General features: G+C 43.7%; 2 protein-coding genes across 2 annotated transcripts; both read right to left on the reverse strand.

The window, feature by feature from the left end:
• Positions 1-831: 831 nt before the first annotated feature.
• On the reverse strand, positions 832-6,594 carry LOC128502716 (cytochrome P450 2B4-like). The gene is made up of 10 exons (XM_053472608.1): positions 6,379-6,594; positions 5,586-5,798; positions 4,768-4,930; positions 4,437-4,586; positions 3,383-3,543; positions 2,886-3,062; positions 2,538-2,679; positions 2,031-2,218; positions 1,510-1,651; positions 832-1,155 (listed from the first exon to the last, which is right to left on the reverse strand). Exons 2-10 carry the CDS (start codon positions 5,763-5,765, stop codon positions 971-973), a joined length of 1,488 nt encoding a protein of 495 aa, XP_053328583.1. The 5' UTR covers positions 5,766-5,798; positions 6,379-6,594; the 3' UTR covers positions 832-970.
• An 847-nt stretch (positions 6,595-7,441) lies between these two features.
• Positions 7,442-16,605, reverse strand: LOC128502692 (cytochrome P450 2B11-like). Its single transcript, XM_053472582.1, has 11 exons — positions 16,428-16,605; positions 16,264-16,285; positions 14,574-14,786; positions 13,318-13,480; positions 12,898-13,047; positions 9,928-10,088; positions 9,494-9,670; positions 8,737-8,878; positions 8,232-8,419; positions 7,989-8,130; positions 7,442-7,848 (listed from the first exon to the last, which is right to left on the reverse strand). Exons 3-11 carry the CDS (start codon positions 14,751-14,753, stop codon positions 7,667-7,669), a joined length of 1,485 nt encoding a protein of 494 aa, XP_053328557.1. The 5' UTR covers positions 14,754-14,786; positions 16,264-16,285; positions 16,428-16,605; the 3' UTR covers positions 7,442-7,666.
• Positions 16,606-16,885: the final 280 nt, after the last annotated feature.

Genomic DNA, 16,885 nt, shown 5'->3' on the forward strand with positions numbered 1-16,885 from the left:
ACTAACGCAGTAGTGACTACAGGGTCCACTTTAAACTAAACTTGCGCCCCCCCCCCCGGACCTTTAAGACATTGGGGGTTTAGTTTTCAAACAAGGAGGTGTTAACCGATTTCACCCCCTTGGCGCTGACGCCACCTAGTGGCAGAAATAGTTTATTTTCGTTACCAATCCTGGATGATGTCACTTTCCCCAGCCTCGTTTCTCTGCCACTGATCACGGCTTCCCTGAAGTAAAATAGTCCCTTACGTCTAAACCAAATACCACCAAATCAGTGATAGAAAAAAGAGAGATGGGGAAAGGAAAAAAGAGACAGAGAGAAAAATATGGCTGCCACGGTAGAGAGGGAACGGCAGACAGGTCGGACATTTGACATAATAAGGTCCAACCTATAACACAGGTAGCAGATTTCTACAAAGCGTTGAGGGATCTGACATGGCGCCCGCCTTTAGCTCTGTTTTCTACTGAATTAATTGCACTCCTGCTTCCGTGCTCTGTATGAGCCTCTAGATATCTATTAGTATTAAATGTATCCTGCGTCTGGTTTCATGATCTTCTCTTTTGGATGAGCTGCTTAATATCCATTCTCTGTCGCCGCCACAATCCCCACGATCCCCGCTCTCAGAAGCCAGGATCCGACAGCGTGTTACGGACGCTGCCGGCGCCTGGACTGTTAACAACCCCTGACGGATAGAAGGTACGCGGCTGGAAGAGACGGTCTGAGGGTGGGTTAGGTTCGCATTGCTGCGTTCACTAGAATTTTTTGGAGCGTCTTGGAGTTGGGTGAACACGGTTTCCCAGCCCCTGTCCAGCTACGCGCAGCCATGAGCACTCAATGCTTCTAAGACTTTATTTTACCGAAAGATGAAGCAAAGCGATAATAAGAACATCCCGTTATAAGTTATGACACGGAAGTCCGTTTCTTTACTGCGCACACGCAAGCATCGGTCTCCTCAATGAATGCCGAGAATTCTCAGGAACGAGACGCGAAGATGAAATCATAAGGATGCAGTAGGGAGCCGTTGGTAAGAGGCTGAGGGGTGATGTCGATGTTTGAGGGGTCTGTGACAGATTTCAGGTTAAACTTCTGCAAGATGGAAGCCAGAAACAGGAAGAGTTCCATTCTTGCCATTCCTTCCCCAAGACAGATCCTCTTCCCTGGAAACAAAGAGTCGAGCTTAATGATAGGATGCAACGAGCCGATCCTCAAAATGTCAGATTACATGGGAAAATGCCACCATATGAGGGTATGAGTGACCAACTAATGCTAGGTCACAGCCCTCCAATCAAATAGCGAGGTGAGCAAGTATTGGCCAGTAACAGAACACTATAGGAACCAATGGCCTGGCTCCTTGATATTCATGTGGAGTTATCACTGTTATAGTTAAAGTATGTTACCTTCATGTAATACAATTAGCTAGTTCATAATTACACGGTTCAGCGTCCCCATCGATTGGGCCTAAAGACACATGTGGCTCTCGGTGGCACGCTTTGTCCGTATTTTAGTGTTACCTGCAGAGAAAGGCATGAAGGCTTCATTCTTCTTGAAGGAACCATTATCATCCAGGAAGTGACCTGGGTCAAATTTTTGGGGGTTCTTAAAGTATTTAGGATCCTTCAAGACAGACGTCAGGAGAGGAAAGACGGTGGTGCCCTTAAAAGAAAAACGTCCAGTGTTACATTGTTACATTAGACGTGAAACAAATGTCTTTTTCCAACCTCGCCACGTAGTAAGTTCAGTCTTTCTAAGACTCCGTGGAGATTCCGGTGCGGAGCTTTACGGCCCTTGCTGTGAAGAACTTCCGCTGATTGCACAAACCAGTAATAATGTCAAGTTGACTTTTTGACCATGTGAATTGTCTTGAGATACATGTCTACCTGGACAATATGCCTTGTAGTTATACCCAACGCAATATTCATATTCTGATTCCCGGGTTGCTGAACCGTTTCTATCCTTAAGCCTCCTGCGGTCACTTTACTCGGCCTGTTCGAATGTCACTGATGTCTGTCAGCCCCCGTTACCCCCAACTGACCTGCGGGATGGTGTACCCTCGGAAAGTAATTGTTTCGCTGACAGCGTGGGGCAGATTTAGGGGCACAATATCAGCGAATCTCTGGATCTCATGGATCACCGCTTCCATGTACGGCATCTTGCTCCGATCCTCAATGAAGGGACAGCGCTCCTGGCCGACCACCGAGTCGATCTCCTGCTGGATTTTCTCTGCAGAAACAGAAATGTTCCTTTAAAGACATAGCGGTGAGTACAGGCGTTGGAAAAACAGCCTTAGGAAAGAAATGGAGGGGACAGAGTATCGGATAAGATGCACTTAGTCAGCATGGGAAGGACCTAAAACCATTCCTGCCCTTTCAAAGAGCTTTTGGAACCCCGGGCGAAGTTTCCGGAGCGCCTCATCTGAAATGGAACTTTGCAATAATCATGGAACTTGCCCATTCTGACACAAGTGAAAGAAATAAGAAGCTACAATAGAGGAAGACATTGGGAAAGCGTCCTTAGATATCCACATCGTATCCCGAATGACCTGCTATGTCCGGGTATTTCATGAGGATCAGCAGACCGTGTTTCAGAGTCGTGCTTGTGGTTTCCGTCCCGGCGAAGAACAAATTTATAACCGAGACGAAGAGGTTTTCGTGATGAAATTCGGTGTCGCCTTTCGCCTTTTCCTGCAAACAAAATCGCTCAGAATTTGTCATTTTAAAATTTATACCGAAATCTAAACTAAAGTTATTTAGACATTAAAATATTTCTGCGTTTCTGAAAATGTTCCGCAGGGTGAACAGTTACAGAATGTGATAAAAGGAAAACAAAAAAACGGACAAAATCAGGAAGATTTAATTCTGTATTTTTTTTCTGGCACCGCGAGACAAACCTGCTCCATCTTGATCAAGTAACAGTCGATGAAGTCCCTGGGGCAGTTCTCATCCAACGTCTCCTGATGCTCCTTCACCTTCTCCATCACAAACCCTTTCACCTCCGTGAGGTTTCGGTAAAAATTCTGGTGAGTCCCGGGGATAAAACGGAGGAGGTTGGGGAAAGCGTTCAGAAGCTGCGGGGAGAATAAAAAAAATTTAAAAAAATAAAAAAAACAAACAATCGAGGATCTTTAAGATGAAAGAGATAAATTAATGGACGTTGAGTGACATCATCGTTATTCCAGCAAGGATTTCTAGGCAGGGCAAGAAGGCAGCTCAGGATGAAACGTAGGCATAATCTGCCCGCAAACCACCAATAACCCACCTCAACTTGGTCCTTCTGGCCCCGAAATAGTGGGGTCATTGGCTTATTATTATTATTCCATAAAACAGCTGGGACATCTGGGTCACAAACACTATTTTTCCGTTCATGAACATAAACATTACGGGTTACCTGTCCTCTGGATGATCTTATAACGTCGAAAATCTTCTTTAACGTGGCAAGAAGACCCAGAAACTTCTCGTCTTTGTAATCAAAGCGCTCGCCGAACACGATAGAACAAATAATGTTGGAAACGGCCAGGGTCAGGAGGTAAGCGGGATCAAAAGGCGAACCTAGAAATAAAAACGCGCTATTTACCTACCTGTTGAGAGAATAACATCAAACGGGACTGCCTCTTTAACCCATTAAACACGTCGCTGTCATTAGGTCACTTTACACGGGACTGTCTCTTTAACCCATGAAACACGTCGCTGTCATTAGGTCGCTTTACACGGGACTGTCTCTTTAACCCATTAAATACGTCGCTGTCATTAGGTCACTTTACACGGGACTGTCTCTTTAACCCATGAAACACGTCGCTGTCATTAGGTCACTTTACACGGGACTGTCTCTTTAACCCATTAAACACGTCGCTGTCATTAGGTTACTTTACACGGGACTGTCTCTTTAACCCATTAAACACGGCGCTGTCATTAGGTCGCTTTACATGGGACTGTCTCTTTAACCCATTAAACACGTCGCTGTCATTAGGTCACTTTACACGGGACTGTCTCTTTAACCCATTAAACACGGCGCTGTCATTAGGTCACTTTACACGGGACTGTCTCTTTAACCCATTAAACACGTCGCTGTCATTCGGTCACTTTACACGGGACTGTCTCTTTAACCCATTAAACACGTCACTGTCATTAGGTCACTTTACACAGGACTGTCTCTTTAACCCATGAAACACGTCGCTGTCATTAGGTCGCTTTACACGGGACTGTCTCTTTAACCCATTAAACACGTTACTGTCATTAGGTCGCTTTACATGGGACTGTCTCTTTAACCCATTAAACATGCCATTAGGTCCCTTTAATTTAAATCCTCTGAGACAAATATTAACCCTTTAACAGCCCATCACACAGACCCTATTGCTGTAATCATGAGTATTTCTGGCACCCACAGGACATACCCACTGCCAGTCCCTTTCCCAAGCTGGGGGGCGTTTTGGGAGATATATTACCATTCTTCTTCTGTAGTTCCTCCCCAAGACACCGCGCTTCTTCCTGAATTCTCTCCTCCACGCTTCTCTTGCCCATGCCGAAATCCCTCAGGGTGGCGAGGGAGAACCTCCGCAGCTGCCTCCACCTTTCTCCGTTACTGAGGATGATTCCTGTTTTTGAGCACAAAAACAGACATAACAGAGAAGAGCATTCATTGAGCCAAAATCTCACCAATTCAATTAGACATTATACGGGGCCGACTCGGCCCTTCATTGAGGAGCTGGTTACTGGGGTCAGCCCTTCATAAAGCATGGAGATAAAATGTAAATAAGGACATTGCTTTTTCTTTACCGTACTCCTTAAATATAAGATGTAAGGCAGGAACCTTCCCTCGAAGGCTGAAGGTGTCTCCATGGTCTACGAGAGCCTCCTTTACAGCATCGTATCCATACAGGACCACAACCGGCCTGTTCCCCAAATAAACGCTGTACACCGAGCCATAAGTCTGGGCGAGCTGCACGAAAAATTACGGCCGTTAACGTTGGCCGGCACGAAATTACTTTTATCCCAATAAACTCCCTTTACCTGAAGACCCGGAGCCACCGTCACTGTCAGTCATGTGATATTTGGGGTGACTTTCCCAGCTCAAACACCACACTGAGCTGATGCTTTATGGCAATACTAATGAAGTCCGTCCCTTCATAGGCTTTCATTAGTCAGAGAGTCCGGCTGGGTGATTAAGACCGAGCCATTCTATTGTTCCCCACAGGCAGTATGATAAGGAGTTGGGGGGCTAGTAGATCGGGGTCAGATAACAGAGCGAGAATACAAATGGCTAATTGAAAACATTATATTAAGGGGCAAAAACTAACTGGGGTAAAAAAAAGAAATCAGCAAACTGAAAATTTATTTTTAATCTGATACGAGGAAGAAAACATTTGGTAGAAGCTCCTCTTTAGGCCACGCATGTTTTGTGTCATTGGCTTCATCCACAGGAAATTTTGAGGTTTGTAGCAAAAAAAAATAAAAAAATAATATATATATATCTTAATGCAAAATTAGCAAAATACTTTTTCTTTATTCACGTTGCATACAGATGGCAAAACAGCTAATATACAGACTATAGAGCAGGCGCTTGTGGAGCGCGGGGTCCTCCGGGTTGCACTCACCTTTGAGAAGGACTCGGGCAGCTCCCGCGTATTAATCTGTAGCAGGTTCCCGATGAGCGGAAGCGGAGTGGGTCCAGGGGGCATCCCTGTCCACTTTCTGTTCTTCATCCATGTGAACAGGCAGAAGAGGCAGGCGACACCGAAAGCCAAGAGCAGCGTTCCAGCTCCCCCGAAATCCATCGTCTGGGAAAAGAGACCCCCAAAGCCAAGACCCTGCAAGGACATCACAGATGGGGTGCAATCAGATTGTTGGGGGCAGAGAAACAGCAAGCGAGGGTAAAATGGCTTCTGCTTTACTATTTAGGTGAATGTTTTGCATTTGAATGTACTGTTTGTTACTTGCCTGTATATAGTATTCAGTTTACATGTTTATTGCATGTTATATATATATATATATATATATATATATATATATATATATATATATATATATATATATATATATATATATATATATATATATATATATAATGCGCACATCTACAGGCCTATATATTTGCATATATCTATATAGAAAGCCAAAAGATACAAGTTTCCAGCAGACTGTTTCATTTCATCTTACGGAGCAGTGATTACGGATATTAGGTATAATGTCAGGGAACTAGGATTTCTACTAATAATTTATGTATTTTTTTTTTTTATTATTGCCATTATATTTTTTGTTGCGGCTATTAGAGCCCGGCCCCTGTCCCTACCCCATGCACGGCTTGTCTTCAACCTGTAGACCACCCCTGCTTATCTGAAGCTCCGAGCAAAAACTCCTTCTTTCTCTAGCCTCTGTTGAGCACCTCACTGTTTTTCCTCCCCGGATCCTTTGTCCTCCTCTCTGCTCCGGGACTTACTCTCACCTTGTACCTGCGATTTCTTGGGCAAAGTCTGCTCTGTCTGCTTTTTATGCTCTTTCCCCTAATATTTAAACAGAGCCCCGGGATGATTTCCAAAAAACTTTACAGCCATTATTAACCCTTTATCTCCAAATAGACCAACAGTAGGTTGTGGGGAAGATGTCAGCGAATCAAGCAGTGCATTTCCCTGGCAGTGTAAGGGTTAATAGGAGTTGCACAATGTAGCCTGCCATCCCCGCCCTGCTGATAAGGGCCGCGCATGCGCAACAAACAGCGCAGGAAAGAAAGCGCGAGTCTAGTGCAGAGCGGTAAAAGCTGTAATTAGCGCCCCCACACCGCTGCTTGGGGTTACAGCCTATACTCGAGGTGCACAACCTCAGTCCTCAAGGGCCACAAACAGGCCCCAGCTTTGGAATCTCCCACAAGCACATTACATGTTTTCAGGCAGGGTCTCTTTGCGGCCCTCGAGGACTGGAGTTATGTAATCCTGATGTATAATATTTTGCAACATTGTAGCAGCCTCGGATAACCAGTTACAATTTAACCAACAAAACAGCTTAGCTGGTGATTGGCCAGCAGTCAACCCACCTTTGCCAAATGGTCCGGGGCCAGGGGATCTTTCCAGTGACACAGCTGCCAACAGTCCCAAGTTTGCTGATACAATCCCAATACCCCCAAAGCACTCTTCCCCCTGCCTCTTATAGGAGGGACGGCGGCAGCCACACACACAGGGCTTGCAGAAAGCATGGAATCAACTCTGGCTTCCTGCAAAATGCGGAGATTTCCCAGTTAATGGAACTGGGCAAGCAACACATTCCCCAGGACGTCACACCACCATGTACAAGACAGACCGGGCAGCATCGGGCCGGCTATTTGTTGACCTGTCTTAGATGCTTCTACTTATGTGGATTTCAGGGTATCTACACCTCCAGGGTCTTGAAGGTATTGAGGGTCTGAGATGCTTACTACTTATGGGGTGGTCTCTAGCCGCATGGAACATAGGCTACCGGATTTCTTGATAAAATATTTCTTTTATTTTGTCGTCATGATGAAAGTAAATACATTTGTTGACAACAGGCAGAGACAAACGACGCGGACGCCCCACGCCTTTCACAATCCGAAACAAAAATAAGCCTTCTTGTTGGAGATGGAAGTGACTAATGCCGTGTCTAGCCGCTCTCCTTCAATGAACCCGATGGCTCGTGCGGTGAGGTTTACTTTGGGACCAGTCAAGTGTTACCGAGAGGTCAAGACCAACTCATATGGGCGAGAGATGGTACCGTTGGTGAGAGGCTGAGGGGTGATGTCAATGGTTGAAGGGTCCATGTCAGATTTTAGGTTGAACTTCTGCAAGATGGTAGTTAGGAAAAGGAAGATTTCCATTCTTGCCATTCCTTCTCCAGGACAGATCCTCTTTCCTGGTGACAAAGAGAGAAAGATGAGCGATAATCACATCTGTAACCTGGAAACTCGCCACGCGATTAGACTTCCCAGGTTAGAGTTTTTAATGAAGCTCTCGGTGAGACGCTTTAATTCCTCGTTACGGTTTAAGTGTTACCGGCAGAAAACGGGATGAAGGCTTCATTCTTCTTAAGTGAACCATCATTATCTAGGAAGTGATCCACGTCGAATTCCATGGGGTTCTTAAAGTATTTCGGATCTTTCAGGACGGAGGTCAGGACAGGAAAGACAGTGGTGCCCTAAAAAGAGTTAGAAGGTTGACGGGACTCAGCGGCTGCAATGATCCTAATGATGACTTCGATTGTAGCTTCAGCCGCTAATTACCCCTCACACGACGGACCTGCGGGATGGTGTACCCTCGGAAAGTAATTGTTTCGCTGACAGCGTGGGGCAGATTTAGGGGCACAATATCAGCGAATCTCTGGATCTCATGGATCACAGCTTCCGTGTACGGCATCTCTCTCCGATCCTCAACAGAAGGGCAACGGTTCTGGCCGACCACCGAGTCGATCTCTTGCTGGATTTTCTCTGCAAAGCAGCAAGCAAATAGCATCTTACACAGATGGTGGCCATTACATGGAGCGGCTTTCCAGCAGAATAGGTAGAATGCCACTTTAGATTCAGTTTTAAAATATATCTATGTGTACCCCAACATTTCAGGAACTCAAATCAAGTCTGTGTTGCCACGGCGCAGACATCGGTTGCTTTTTGCCGTCCCTAGGTTAGTCAGGGGAGATCTTCTAATCTCCCCAACCGGCCATTGCTTCCCAGTGCCTTTAAAAGTGGGACTGCTCTTCAAAAGCCAGGACTGTTGGAAGGTATGATATAGTTATCCGAAGACTTACCGGCTATGTCTGGGTATTTCAGGAGAATCCGCAGACCGTATTTCAGAGTCGTGCTTGTGGTTTCCGTCCCGCCAAAGAACAGGTTTATAACCGAGACACAGAGGTTTTCATGATGGAATTCAGTATCGGGGTTCCCCTTCTCCTAAATATACAAGCATTGAAAGTATTTTAAAACATCATTATTTTCCACCTTGAACGCGTGCCATTGAGGTATCTTTAAAAGAGCTTCCGAGATTCTTACAGGCGCAAAATATAGACGGGTCCTCTCCGGCAACGCACTCCATAAAACCCTTTAAACCGGATATCCCATGGGTATTAAGCGTTTTTGTTGGAATATTTGCATTCGGTAACGTTGTCTACTTTTGCTTCATTTTATCCAATAAATGAGGCACTTGTGTAGCAGGTGGGGTGCTTAACCCCTAAAGCTGCACAATCACCACACTGAGCTTACGCTTTATGGCAATGCTAATGAAGTCCTGTTTATTTAATGACGTTTTTCTATATACTTTCAAGAAGTTTCCAGAAGTTCCCTCCTGACGATGTCCAATGATTTTATACAAGAATGCACTACGATAAGGACTCCTTGTTAAGAAGTTAAAATTATATTTATTTGTTTATGGGAGGAAGAGGATGATACATTAAAAAGCGAATGAATAAATCATATTCATAAGGCTAGTTTGAAGATGAATTGCTTAAGGTTTAGCTTTTTTCCTCCTCAGTGTCATGTTGGAGCCTCACATTTTTTGGCGAGACAAACCTGCTCCATCTTGATCAAGTAACAGTCGATGAAGTCCCTGGGGCAGTTCTCATCCAACGTCTCCTGATGCTCCTTCACCTTCTCCATCACAAACCCTTTCAGCTTCGTGAGGTCTCGGTAAAGTTTTTGGTAAGACCCGGGGATAAAACGGAGGAGGTTGGGGAAAGCGTTCAGAAGCTGCAAAGACAGAATAGAACAATTTCAACAAAAATACGCTTCAAGAGAACGTCACTAAAAGCGGGAAAGAACATCCTCAGCCCATGTGATTGCCATCGCCACGTGCAACGTGGGAGTTGGTAAGCAGTAGACCAAGAACCGTCCATCAAAGCAGACTTTTAGGACAGTGCCGGGACGTATTCTGGGCTAGACTGACTAGGCTAAGGAAGGAGATCTGGCGGGTGGCAGCCATAATTGTACGGGACTGTATACTTTACCTGTCCCTGAAACGAGGTCACAACGGCGAAGATCTCCTTAACCATCTGAAGAAGACCCAAGAACTTCTTATCTTCATATTCGAAGCGCTCGCCAAACACAATAGAGCAGATTATGTTGGAAACGGCCAAGGTCAGGAGGTAGGTGGGATCAAAAGGCAAACCTAGAAAGGCAGGGAGGTAAGAGGTAAGTTTAACCCCTTGGCTGCTAAGCCATTTCCCACCCTGGTGCTAAGCTGGTTTTCGGCATTTTGGTGCATCTCGCGTTTAAACGCGTTTAGAAGTAAATTTCTTGGGAATAAACTATACAAACCATATATTGGTTTTTTCAGCACACCCAACAGATTCCAAATATACCATTTTTATATGTGTATGTCTCATTAGGTTTGCAAAATAAAGCCAAAACTGGGAAAAAAGTGTAATTTTTCACTTCCGACTCAATAAAAACTAGTTCGTAATGTTATTTTTCTAAACTCTAATATCAAAAGCTGTGTTGCTAAATATTTGTAGTAGGTAACCGGTCTAAAAAACAGAAATTGAGAACAGTAGACTGTGTTTTTCTAATATTTTATAGCTAAAAGTTAAATTTATTAGACTATCACAAAAGACATCTTTAAATTTAATGCATGGCTGCCGTCAATTAAACAGCTCTAGCTGCCCGGGATGTTAAAATATGCCAACAAAACTATATATTTTTAGAAACTACACCCCCAGCCGAAGCAAATGAGGTCTTAGTTGTATTTGTATCACAAATCTGATGCGCACAACAAATAAGTGAATATCACACTTCTAAAAATAAAAAAAATTTTTAATTAAAAGCGACAAGTTCATTTATGTCTTGCGCACTCCAGTCTTGTGCTACGAATACATGCAGCCCCTCATTTGATGCGCCAAGGGGTCTAGTTTCTGAAAATATATACTTTATGTACCATAATTTAACTTTCCAGCTGTCTAGAGCTGTCTAATTGCAGGCATCACCCCTAAATGTTTTAAGACAATTTTTTAACAAGATTCTCCAATCTGCCATATCTGAAGTTAAAGTGGTCTAGACATCTGGGAAGTTAAATTAGGGTACATAAAGTACACATTTCAAGAAACTACACCCCTTGGAGCTTCAAATGAGGGGCTACATGTATTTCTAGGACAAAAGTTGAGTGCACAAATTTATGGAATATGTCGCTTTGGCTAGAAAATATGTTTTTTCTAACCATAGCGACATGTTCATTTGTGTCTTGCGCACTCCAGGTTTGTACTAGAAACACATGCAGCCCCTCATTTGATGCGCCAAGGGGTGTAGTTTTTGCAAATGTGTACTTTTTGTGCCATAATTTAATTTCTTACGTGAGCAGTAATGCCACGTCAAGGCTTTAACCCTAATTACTGACCATTCACACGCCTTTCATATCTCCATTCACTCACAGAAGCACACACCATACTATCCGTACATTCACTCGCAGAAGCACACACCATACTTTCCCCTTACAATCCCAAAGAAATGATGGTAAAGGGAGAAAAAAAAATCACTTTTACAGCAAAAATAAGTTTTGCAGTAAAAATGCAAGGCGCTGCAGGGATGAGATGGTTACTCACGTACCGCACAGGCTAAATGGCTGATTTTAATAATATTTGCAGTTCATCAGGATTTCAAAAATTGCCTTCCTCTATCATTGGCTAAATTTAACCCCATGATCAAAGGGATCATGGGGTTAAAATTTAGTATCGGCCATTTTTAAAAAGGGAATGTGACTTTTTATAGCTATATGATCGCTGTGGTAACATTGGCTACCACAGTGATCATTTAGCTAGAATACTTAAACTTTTTTTTTTTGTTAAAGTTAAACTAGTTTATGTTTAGATAATTTAATTTGGGGGTCTCTAGGCAATTTTGATCTTTATTTATCTGCCTTTAGAGACCCCCAAATCATTTTTTTTACTTTTTTTGTACATTTTTATTTTTTTAACTTAATATTTTTTATTCTTTTTTCACATGCATTATACCGTTGGAAAGGTGAGGCGATTACAGGCATCTAAGCAGCATGCCCCCATACCGCTTTAACTGACAATTGTCAGTTATTAATAAAGTTGCGCAGTGACGTCATCACGCGCGACGTCACCGGCCGGATCGGGTGGTCCCAGTGATGCCCTTCAATATGAGGGGCAGATCGCCAGGGTAGGTGGTGATGGGGGTCCACAGACCTCCATCAAGGTAGGAGAGTGCTAGCGACGGCATGGTGCCGTCGTTAGCACCTGACTGGGACTGCTAGCGACGGCACCATGCCGTCGTTAGCAGTCAAGGGGTTAACAAACCGTACCTATAATAATGGAATGTATGGAATCGATTCAGACCTCTCCATGAACAGACTGTCTCTCTGTCGTCTCTTTATCCAGGAGTCAATATGTTTATTATATAATAATCCTTGTGATTTTTTTTGTCGATATTATCATTTATAGCGCAATCAAATTCCATATCGCTGTACAATGGGTGGACAGGACACAACAAGCAGTATATGTAACATAACAATTTGACTTAGAGAGTCGACAGGTGAAGAGGGCCGTGCGCACAGGAGCTTACAATCTAGAGGGATTTAGGGTGTATTACGCAACAGGTAAAAGTATTGCAGGAGAATGACTAGGAGAGGTGAGCTAAGGGAATATGGGGGGCATTAATGTGCTACGTTGTAAGCGTCTTTATAGAAGTGGGTCTGGAGAGATTTTTTGAAGGAATAAAGGCAGGGGAGAGAGGATAGACCGGGGGAGAGCATTACAGAGGATAGGGGCAGCCCTGGAGAACAAGAGATGAGTGAGGAGATGTAGGGAGGGGAACCGCTGTGAAGGGTTTTGAAAGTAAAGAGTAAGGATTTTAAAATGAATCCTGAAGCGCGCAGGCAGCCAGTGAAGAGACTGACAGAGGGGAGAGGTGTTAGCGAAGCGATGGGAGAGGAAGACGAGTCTGGTGAAAAATGTCTGGATTACCTTTCTTCTTTTTAATCTCCTCCCCAAGATACCGCACTTCCTCCTGAATTCTCTCCTCCACGCTTCGCTTCCCCATGCCGAAATTCCTCATGGTCTTCATGGAAAATCGTCTAAGCTGTTTCCACCTCTCGCCGTTACTGAGCAAAATTCCTAGACAAATAATATAAATTATCATCTATTGTTTTATATAGCGCCATCATATTCCTTGGCGATGTACAATAGTACTTATACAGGGGGGGGGGTTGTCATTAAAGGAACAGTCATTACATTGTTCGAATTAATGAATAATAAATTAATTAATCTAAAAACACCGCTTAGTGAAAGTGTGTGCAGAACCCAGTGACCGCCCCTTTAAGGCACACAACCAAGGGATAGACAGACAGCGTTGTGTGGGCGCCGAGAGATACCCGTTTTCTTTACCATAATCTTTAAAAACAGATTCTAAAGCAGGGAATTTGGTTCGATCGGCAAACGCGTCTGCATTGTCTATAAGAGCCTCCTTGACAGCGTCGTATCCGTGGAGGATAATCGCAGGTCTGTTCCCCAAATAAACTGTGAACGTGGAGCCATAAGTCTGGGAGAGCTATATTAAAGCAAATAAAAAAAAAAAATTTAAAAAAATGATATTGTTCCAAAACTTTAAGCGCGTTCCACGTGACATTAGACAAAAAATAGATAGATTTTGTTTTGTATATTTTTTAATGTATTGTTTAAAATCAAAAATAAAAATCATACAATATTACTATTAAACTTTTTTTTAAATTAGTTATAATTATTAGAAACAACCAATCGATAATCAATAATGTAAATCGCTGCTAACGAATTTCATTATCGATTAGTTGAATCGATTTTATCGGCTATAAGCAACTGCTCTGAAAAAACCCTCCGTTTTATAATCCAACCCCAAATAGAGGTCTGACTATAAGACTAAGATCCAGATCCCCTTCAGCGCTGCAGGGGACCCGGATCTTCTTGTCTGGCAGCCGGCGGGCAGAGTGGCATATAGGAGGGTATACAGCATATCTGGGGAGCGGAGTGGCATAGGAGGGTATAAGGCATATCAGGGACGCACAGTGGCATATGGGAAAAAATAATCTGCCAACTAATCGATTATGAAAATAATAGTTAGTTGCAGGCCTAATAATTATAAAAAAAATACACTCTGTGTGATAGAAAATAAATGTTTGTGTCGTAGGCAGGGCCTCCATACACTAACGATAGCAAATATACCATAGAGATGTACGCAAGTGAACACACGTGTGTGTGTGTGTGATTATATATATAATGTTTCTAACTTTAGGTTTTGTGGGATTATTTTTTCATGTTGTCATGGGGACAGAGACGTTAGGAATATGGAATAGAAAATCAAATGTTCTGATCCTAATAATAATATCCATAAACAGGAATCTAAATATATTGAATTTTTCGACTCCCTAAATATTAATTCTTTAATAGCCCATCACAACCGTTATATATATTTTTATATACGGTATGTAGTTACGATGTCCATAAGTACCGAAAACTAGACAATTTTTTTCTATGCTTTGAATGAATGTCTCTTGATGATGCGGAACGCCGGCGCACACTGCGAGGTATTCCGCTTGCAAATAAAATTGCAAACCATCTACTATAGAGCAGGCGCTTGTGGAGCGCGGGGTCCTCCGGGTTGCACTTACCTTTGAGAAGGACTCGGGCAGCTCCCATATATTAAGCTGTAGCAGGTTCCCGATGAGCGGAAGCGGAGTGGGTCCAGGGGGCATCCCTGTCCACTTTCTGTTCTTCATCCATGTTAATAGACAGAAGAGGCAGGTGACACCGAAAGCCAAGAGCAGCGTCCCAGCTCCCCCAAAATCCATCGTCTGGAAAAAGAGACCCCCAAAGTCAAGACCCTGCAAGAACATCAGAGATCACGTAAACAGCTGGAGAATAACTATATTTTATCACCTCTAGAACTAGTATATTTGCCAAATGAGAGCCCTATCAGGGGCCATAGCAAGCAACATAGTGACCCAAAATAAAAACTTCATGGAAGACTGGATAACTTGAAGAACAGAATTTACTTAACAGCATGTTTTATGGGACAGACTCTGTTGAAATCACATTTATTTTGGCTCGCTTCTGGTATCTCTCCAGGCACTAAAGACCAAGGAGGTCCACGTCTGGACCCACCATTTCAGTTGGTGTTGGACCCAAATCTGACAACATACTGACTGACGAGGTCCATGAAGGCTGAAGAGTCCGCCGGGGGATGTTGGCTCCCTCGTGTTGAGGAAATTTGCCTCGCATTTAGGTTCTGGGTTGCCCTTATGGCAGACTCTGACTAATATGTCAATCGAGAGCCGTTACTCTGTAAAGACTCAAAAACTCGAGATGTTCCCGGTTGGGGACACAGCGTAGGACGAGTTAGTAAGTGGCTGTCAATCCTCAGTGAGTTAATCTTACATTTTTGTTAGGTTTTGTTTGGCATTTCACCCTTCGGGGATCTCTCAGGGCTCCCCACTAGGGTGACCACATTTCATTTCTGCCATTCAGGGACACACCATGAAGTGCATGAGATGAGACACACAGGTGTGTATATATATATGCGTTAGACATGCATTTGTAACTACATAATATGTACTTATCTCTTTAAAGTAAAGGCTGTGATTGAAATAAGATTATAAAACAACTGAACTCGCAGTTTCTTTAATATTAGCCCTGCTGCCGATAAACTTTATATTGAAAAAGCTTTTTCTTGGGCCCCGCTCCACAGCATGCAATTGCTCCCTTTGTTACCACACCAAAAAATAGATATAGATCAAATAACACATAAAACAGCAAGTGCATGTACAGATCAACTGAATAAGACATACAAACCCTGTATTTGCAGGTATAGATAAATAATGTATGGAAACATAGCATAGCAGAAATAGAACAACACATTAACACACAAACCCAGCTTTGCATGTATAGATGAATTAAAATTCACATGTGAACTCAGCACTGAAGGCATAGAATCAGACATACAAATCCTGTATTTGCAGTTATACAATAATAATGGATAGAAACATAGCATTGCCGGTATAGATCAACAGGACACACCAGCCCAGCATTGCAGATAACACATAAGACTTGCCATCTTTGGCTCCAAACAGCCCAGCATGAGTCAAGTTTGCCCTTCCACAAATCAACTATACATCTATGATACACACACTTTCACATACTTTCATTCACATAATTCATTCACACAAATCATTTACACATATTCATTAATCCATTCTCACAAATTCATTAATTCTCTCACTCTTTCACACAATTCATCCACACATTAATGATTTCATTCTCACTATCTACTCTCTCCCCCCACCGCCTTTGCAGTTCACTTACCTTCCAGGATTCCTGCGGTGCGAGCGCGACGCCTCTGTCCTCCCCGCGCGCGACGCCTCTGTCCTCCCCGCGCGCGACGCCTCTGTCCTCCCCGCGCGCGACGCCTCTGTCCTCCCCGCGCGCGACGCCTCTGTCCTAACCGCGCGCGACGCCTCTGTCCTAACCGCGCGTAAAGTAGAGAACGAGACCCGGGCGGGCACAAGGACGTCCAAGGACGCTCAGTATACAGGCAGCGCGCCGGCAGGGTCACCGGTGAAGCAGGTTTACTAGTTTTCTACCGTAAAACACACTTTTCTCTTATTACAAGAAAAAGTTATATAAACACAGAGATGTGACGAGCCGCACCCCCTTCCTGTGCGCTAGACCCCTCTGCACGGCACCGTCTCCCCGCACCTCACTGCAGTCTCCACAGTAAAGCCAGATGTTTTTCCCTCCCTTCTTATGAACGTTTAGGGACGCCCCGGGACGGCGGGGAAATTATTAACCCTTAATCTTCCTTTTTTTTTTTGCTATTCAGAGGCTTTGAGGAGGAAGGTGTAAGCCAGCAGTTTAACAGTTAACATTGAACATGCACTATACAAGCGCGCGCACACACACTTTGTTGCGTTGCATAAGAAGAACG

This window comes from Spea bombifrons, chromosome 8, assembly GCF_027358695.1.
Source record: "Spea bombifrons isolate aSpeBom1 chromosome 8, aSpeBom1.2.pri, whole genome shotgun sequence".
NCBI lineage: Eukaryota > Metazoa > Chordata > Amphibia > Anura > Pelobatidae > Spea > Spea bombifrons.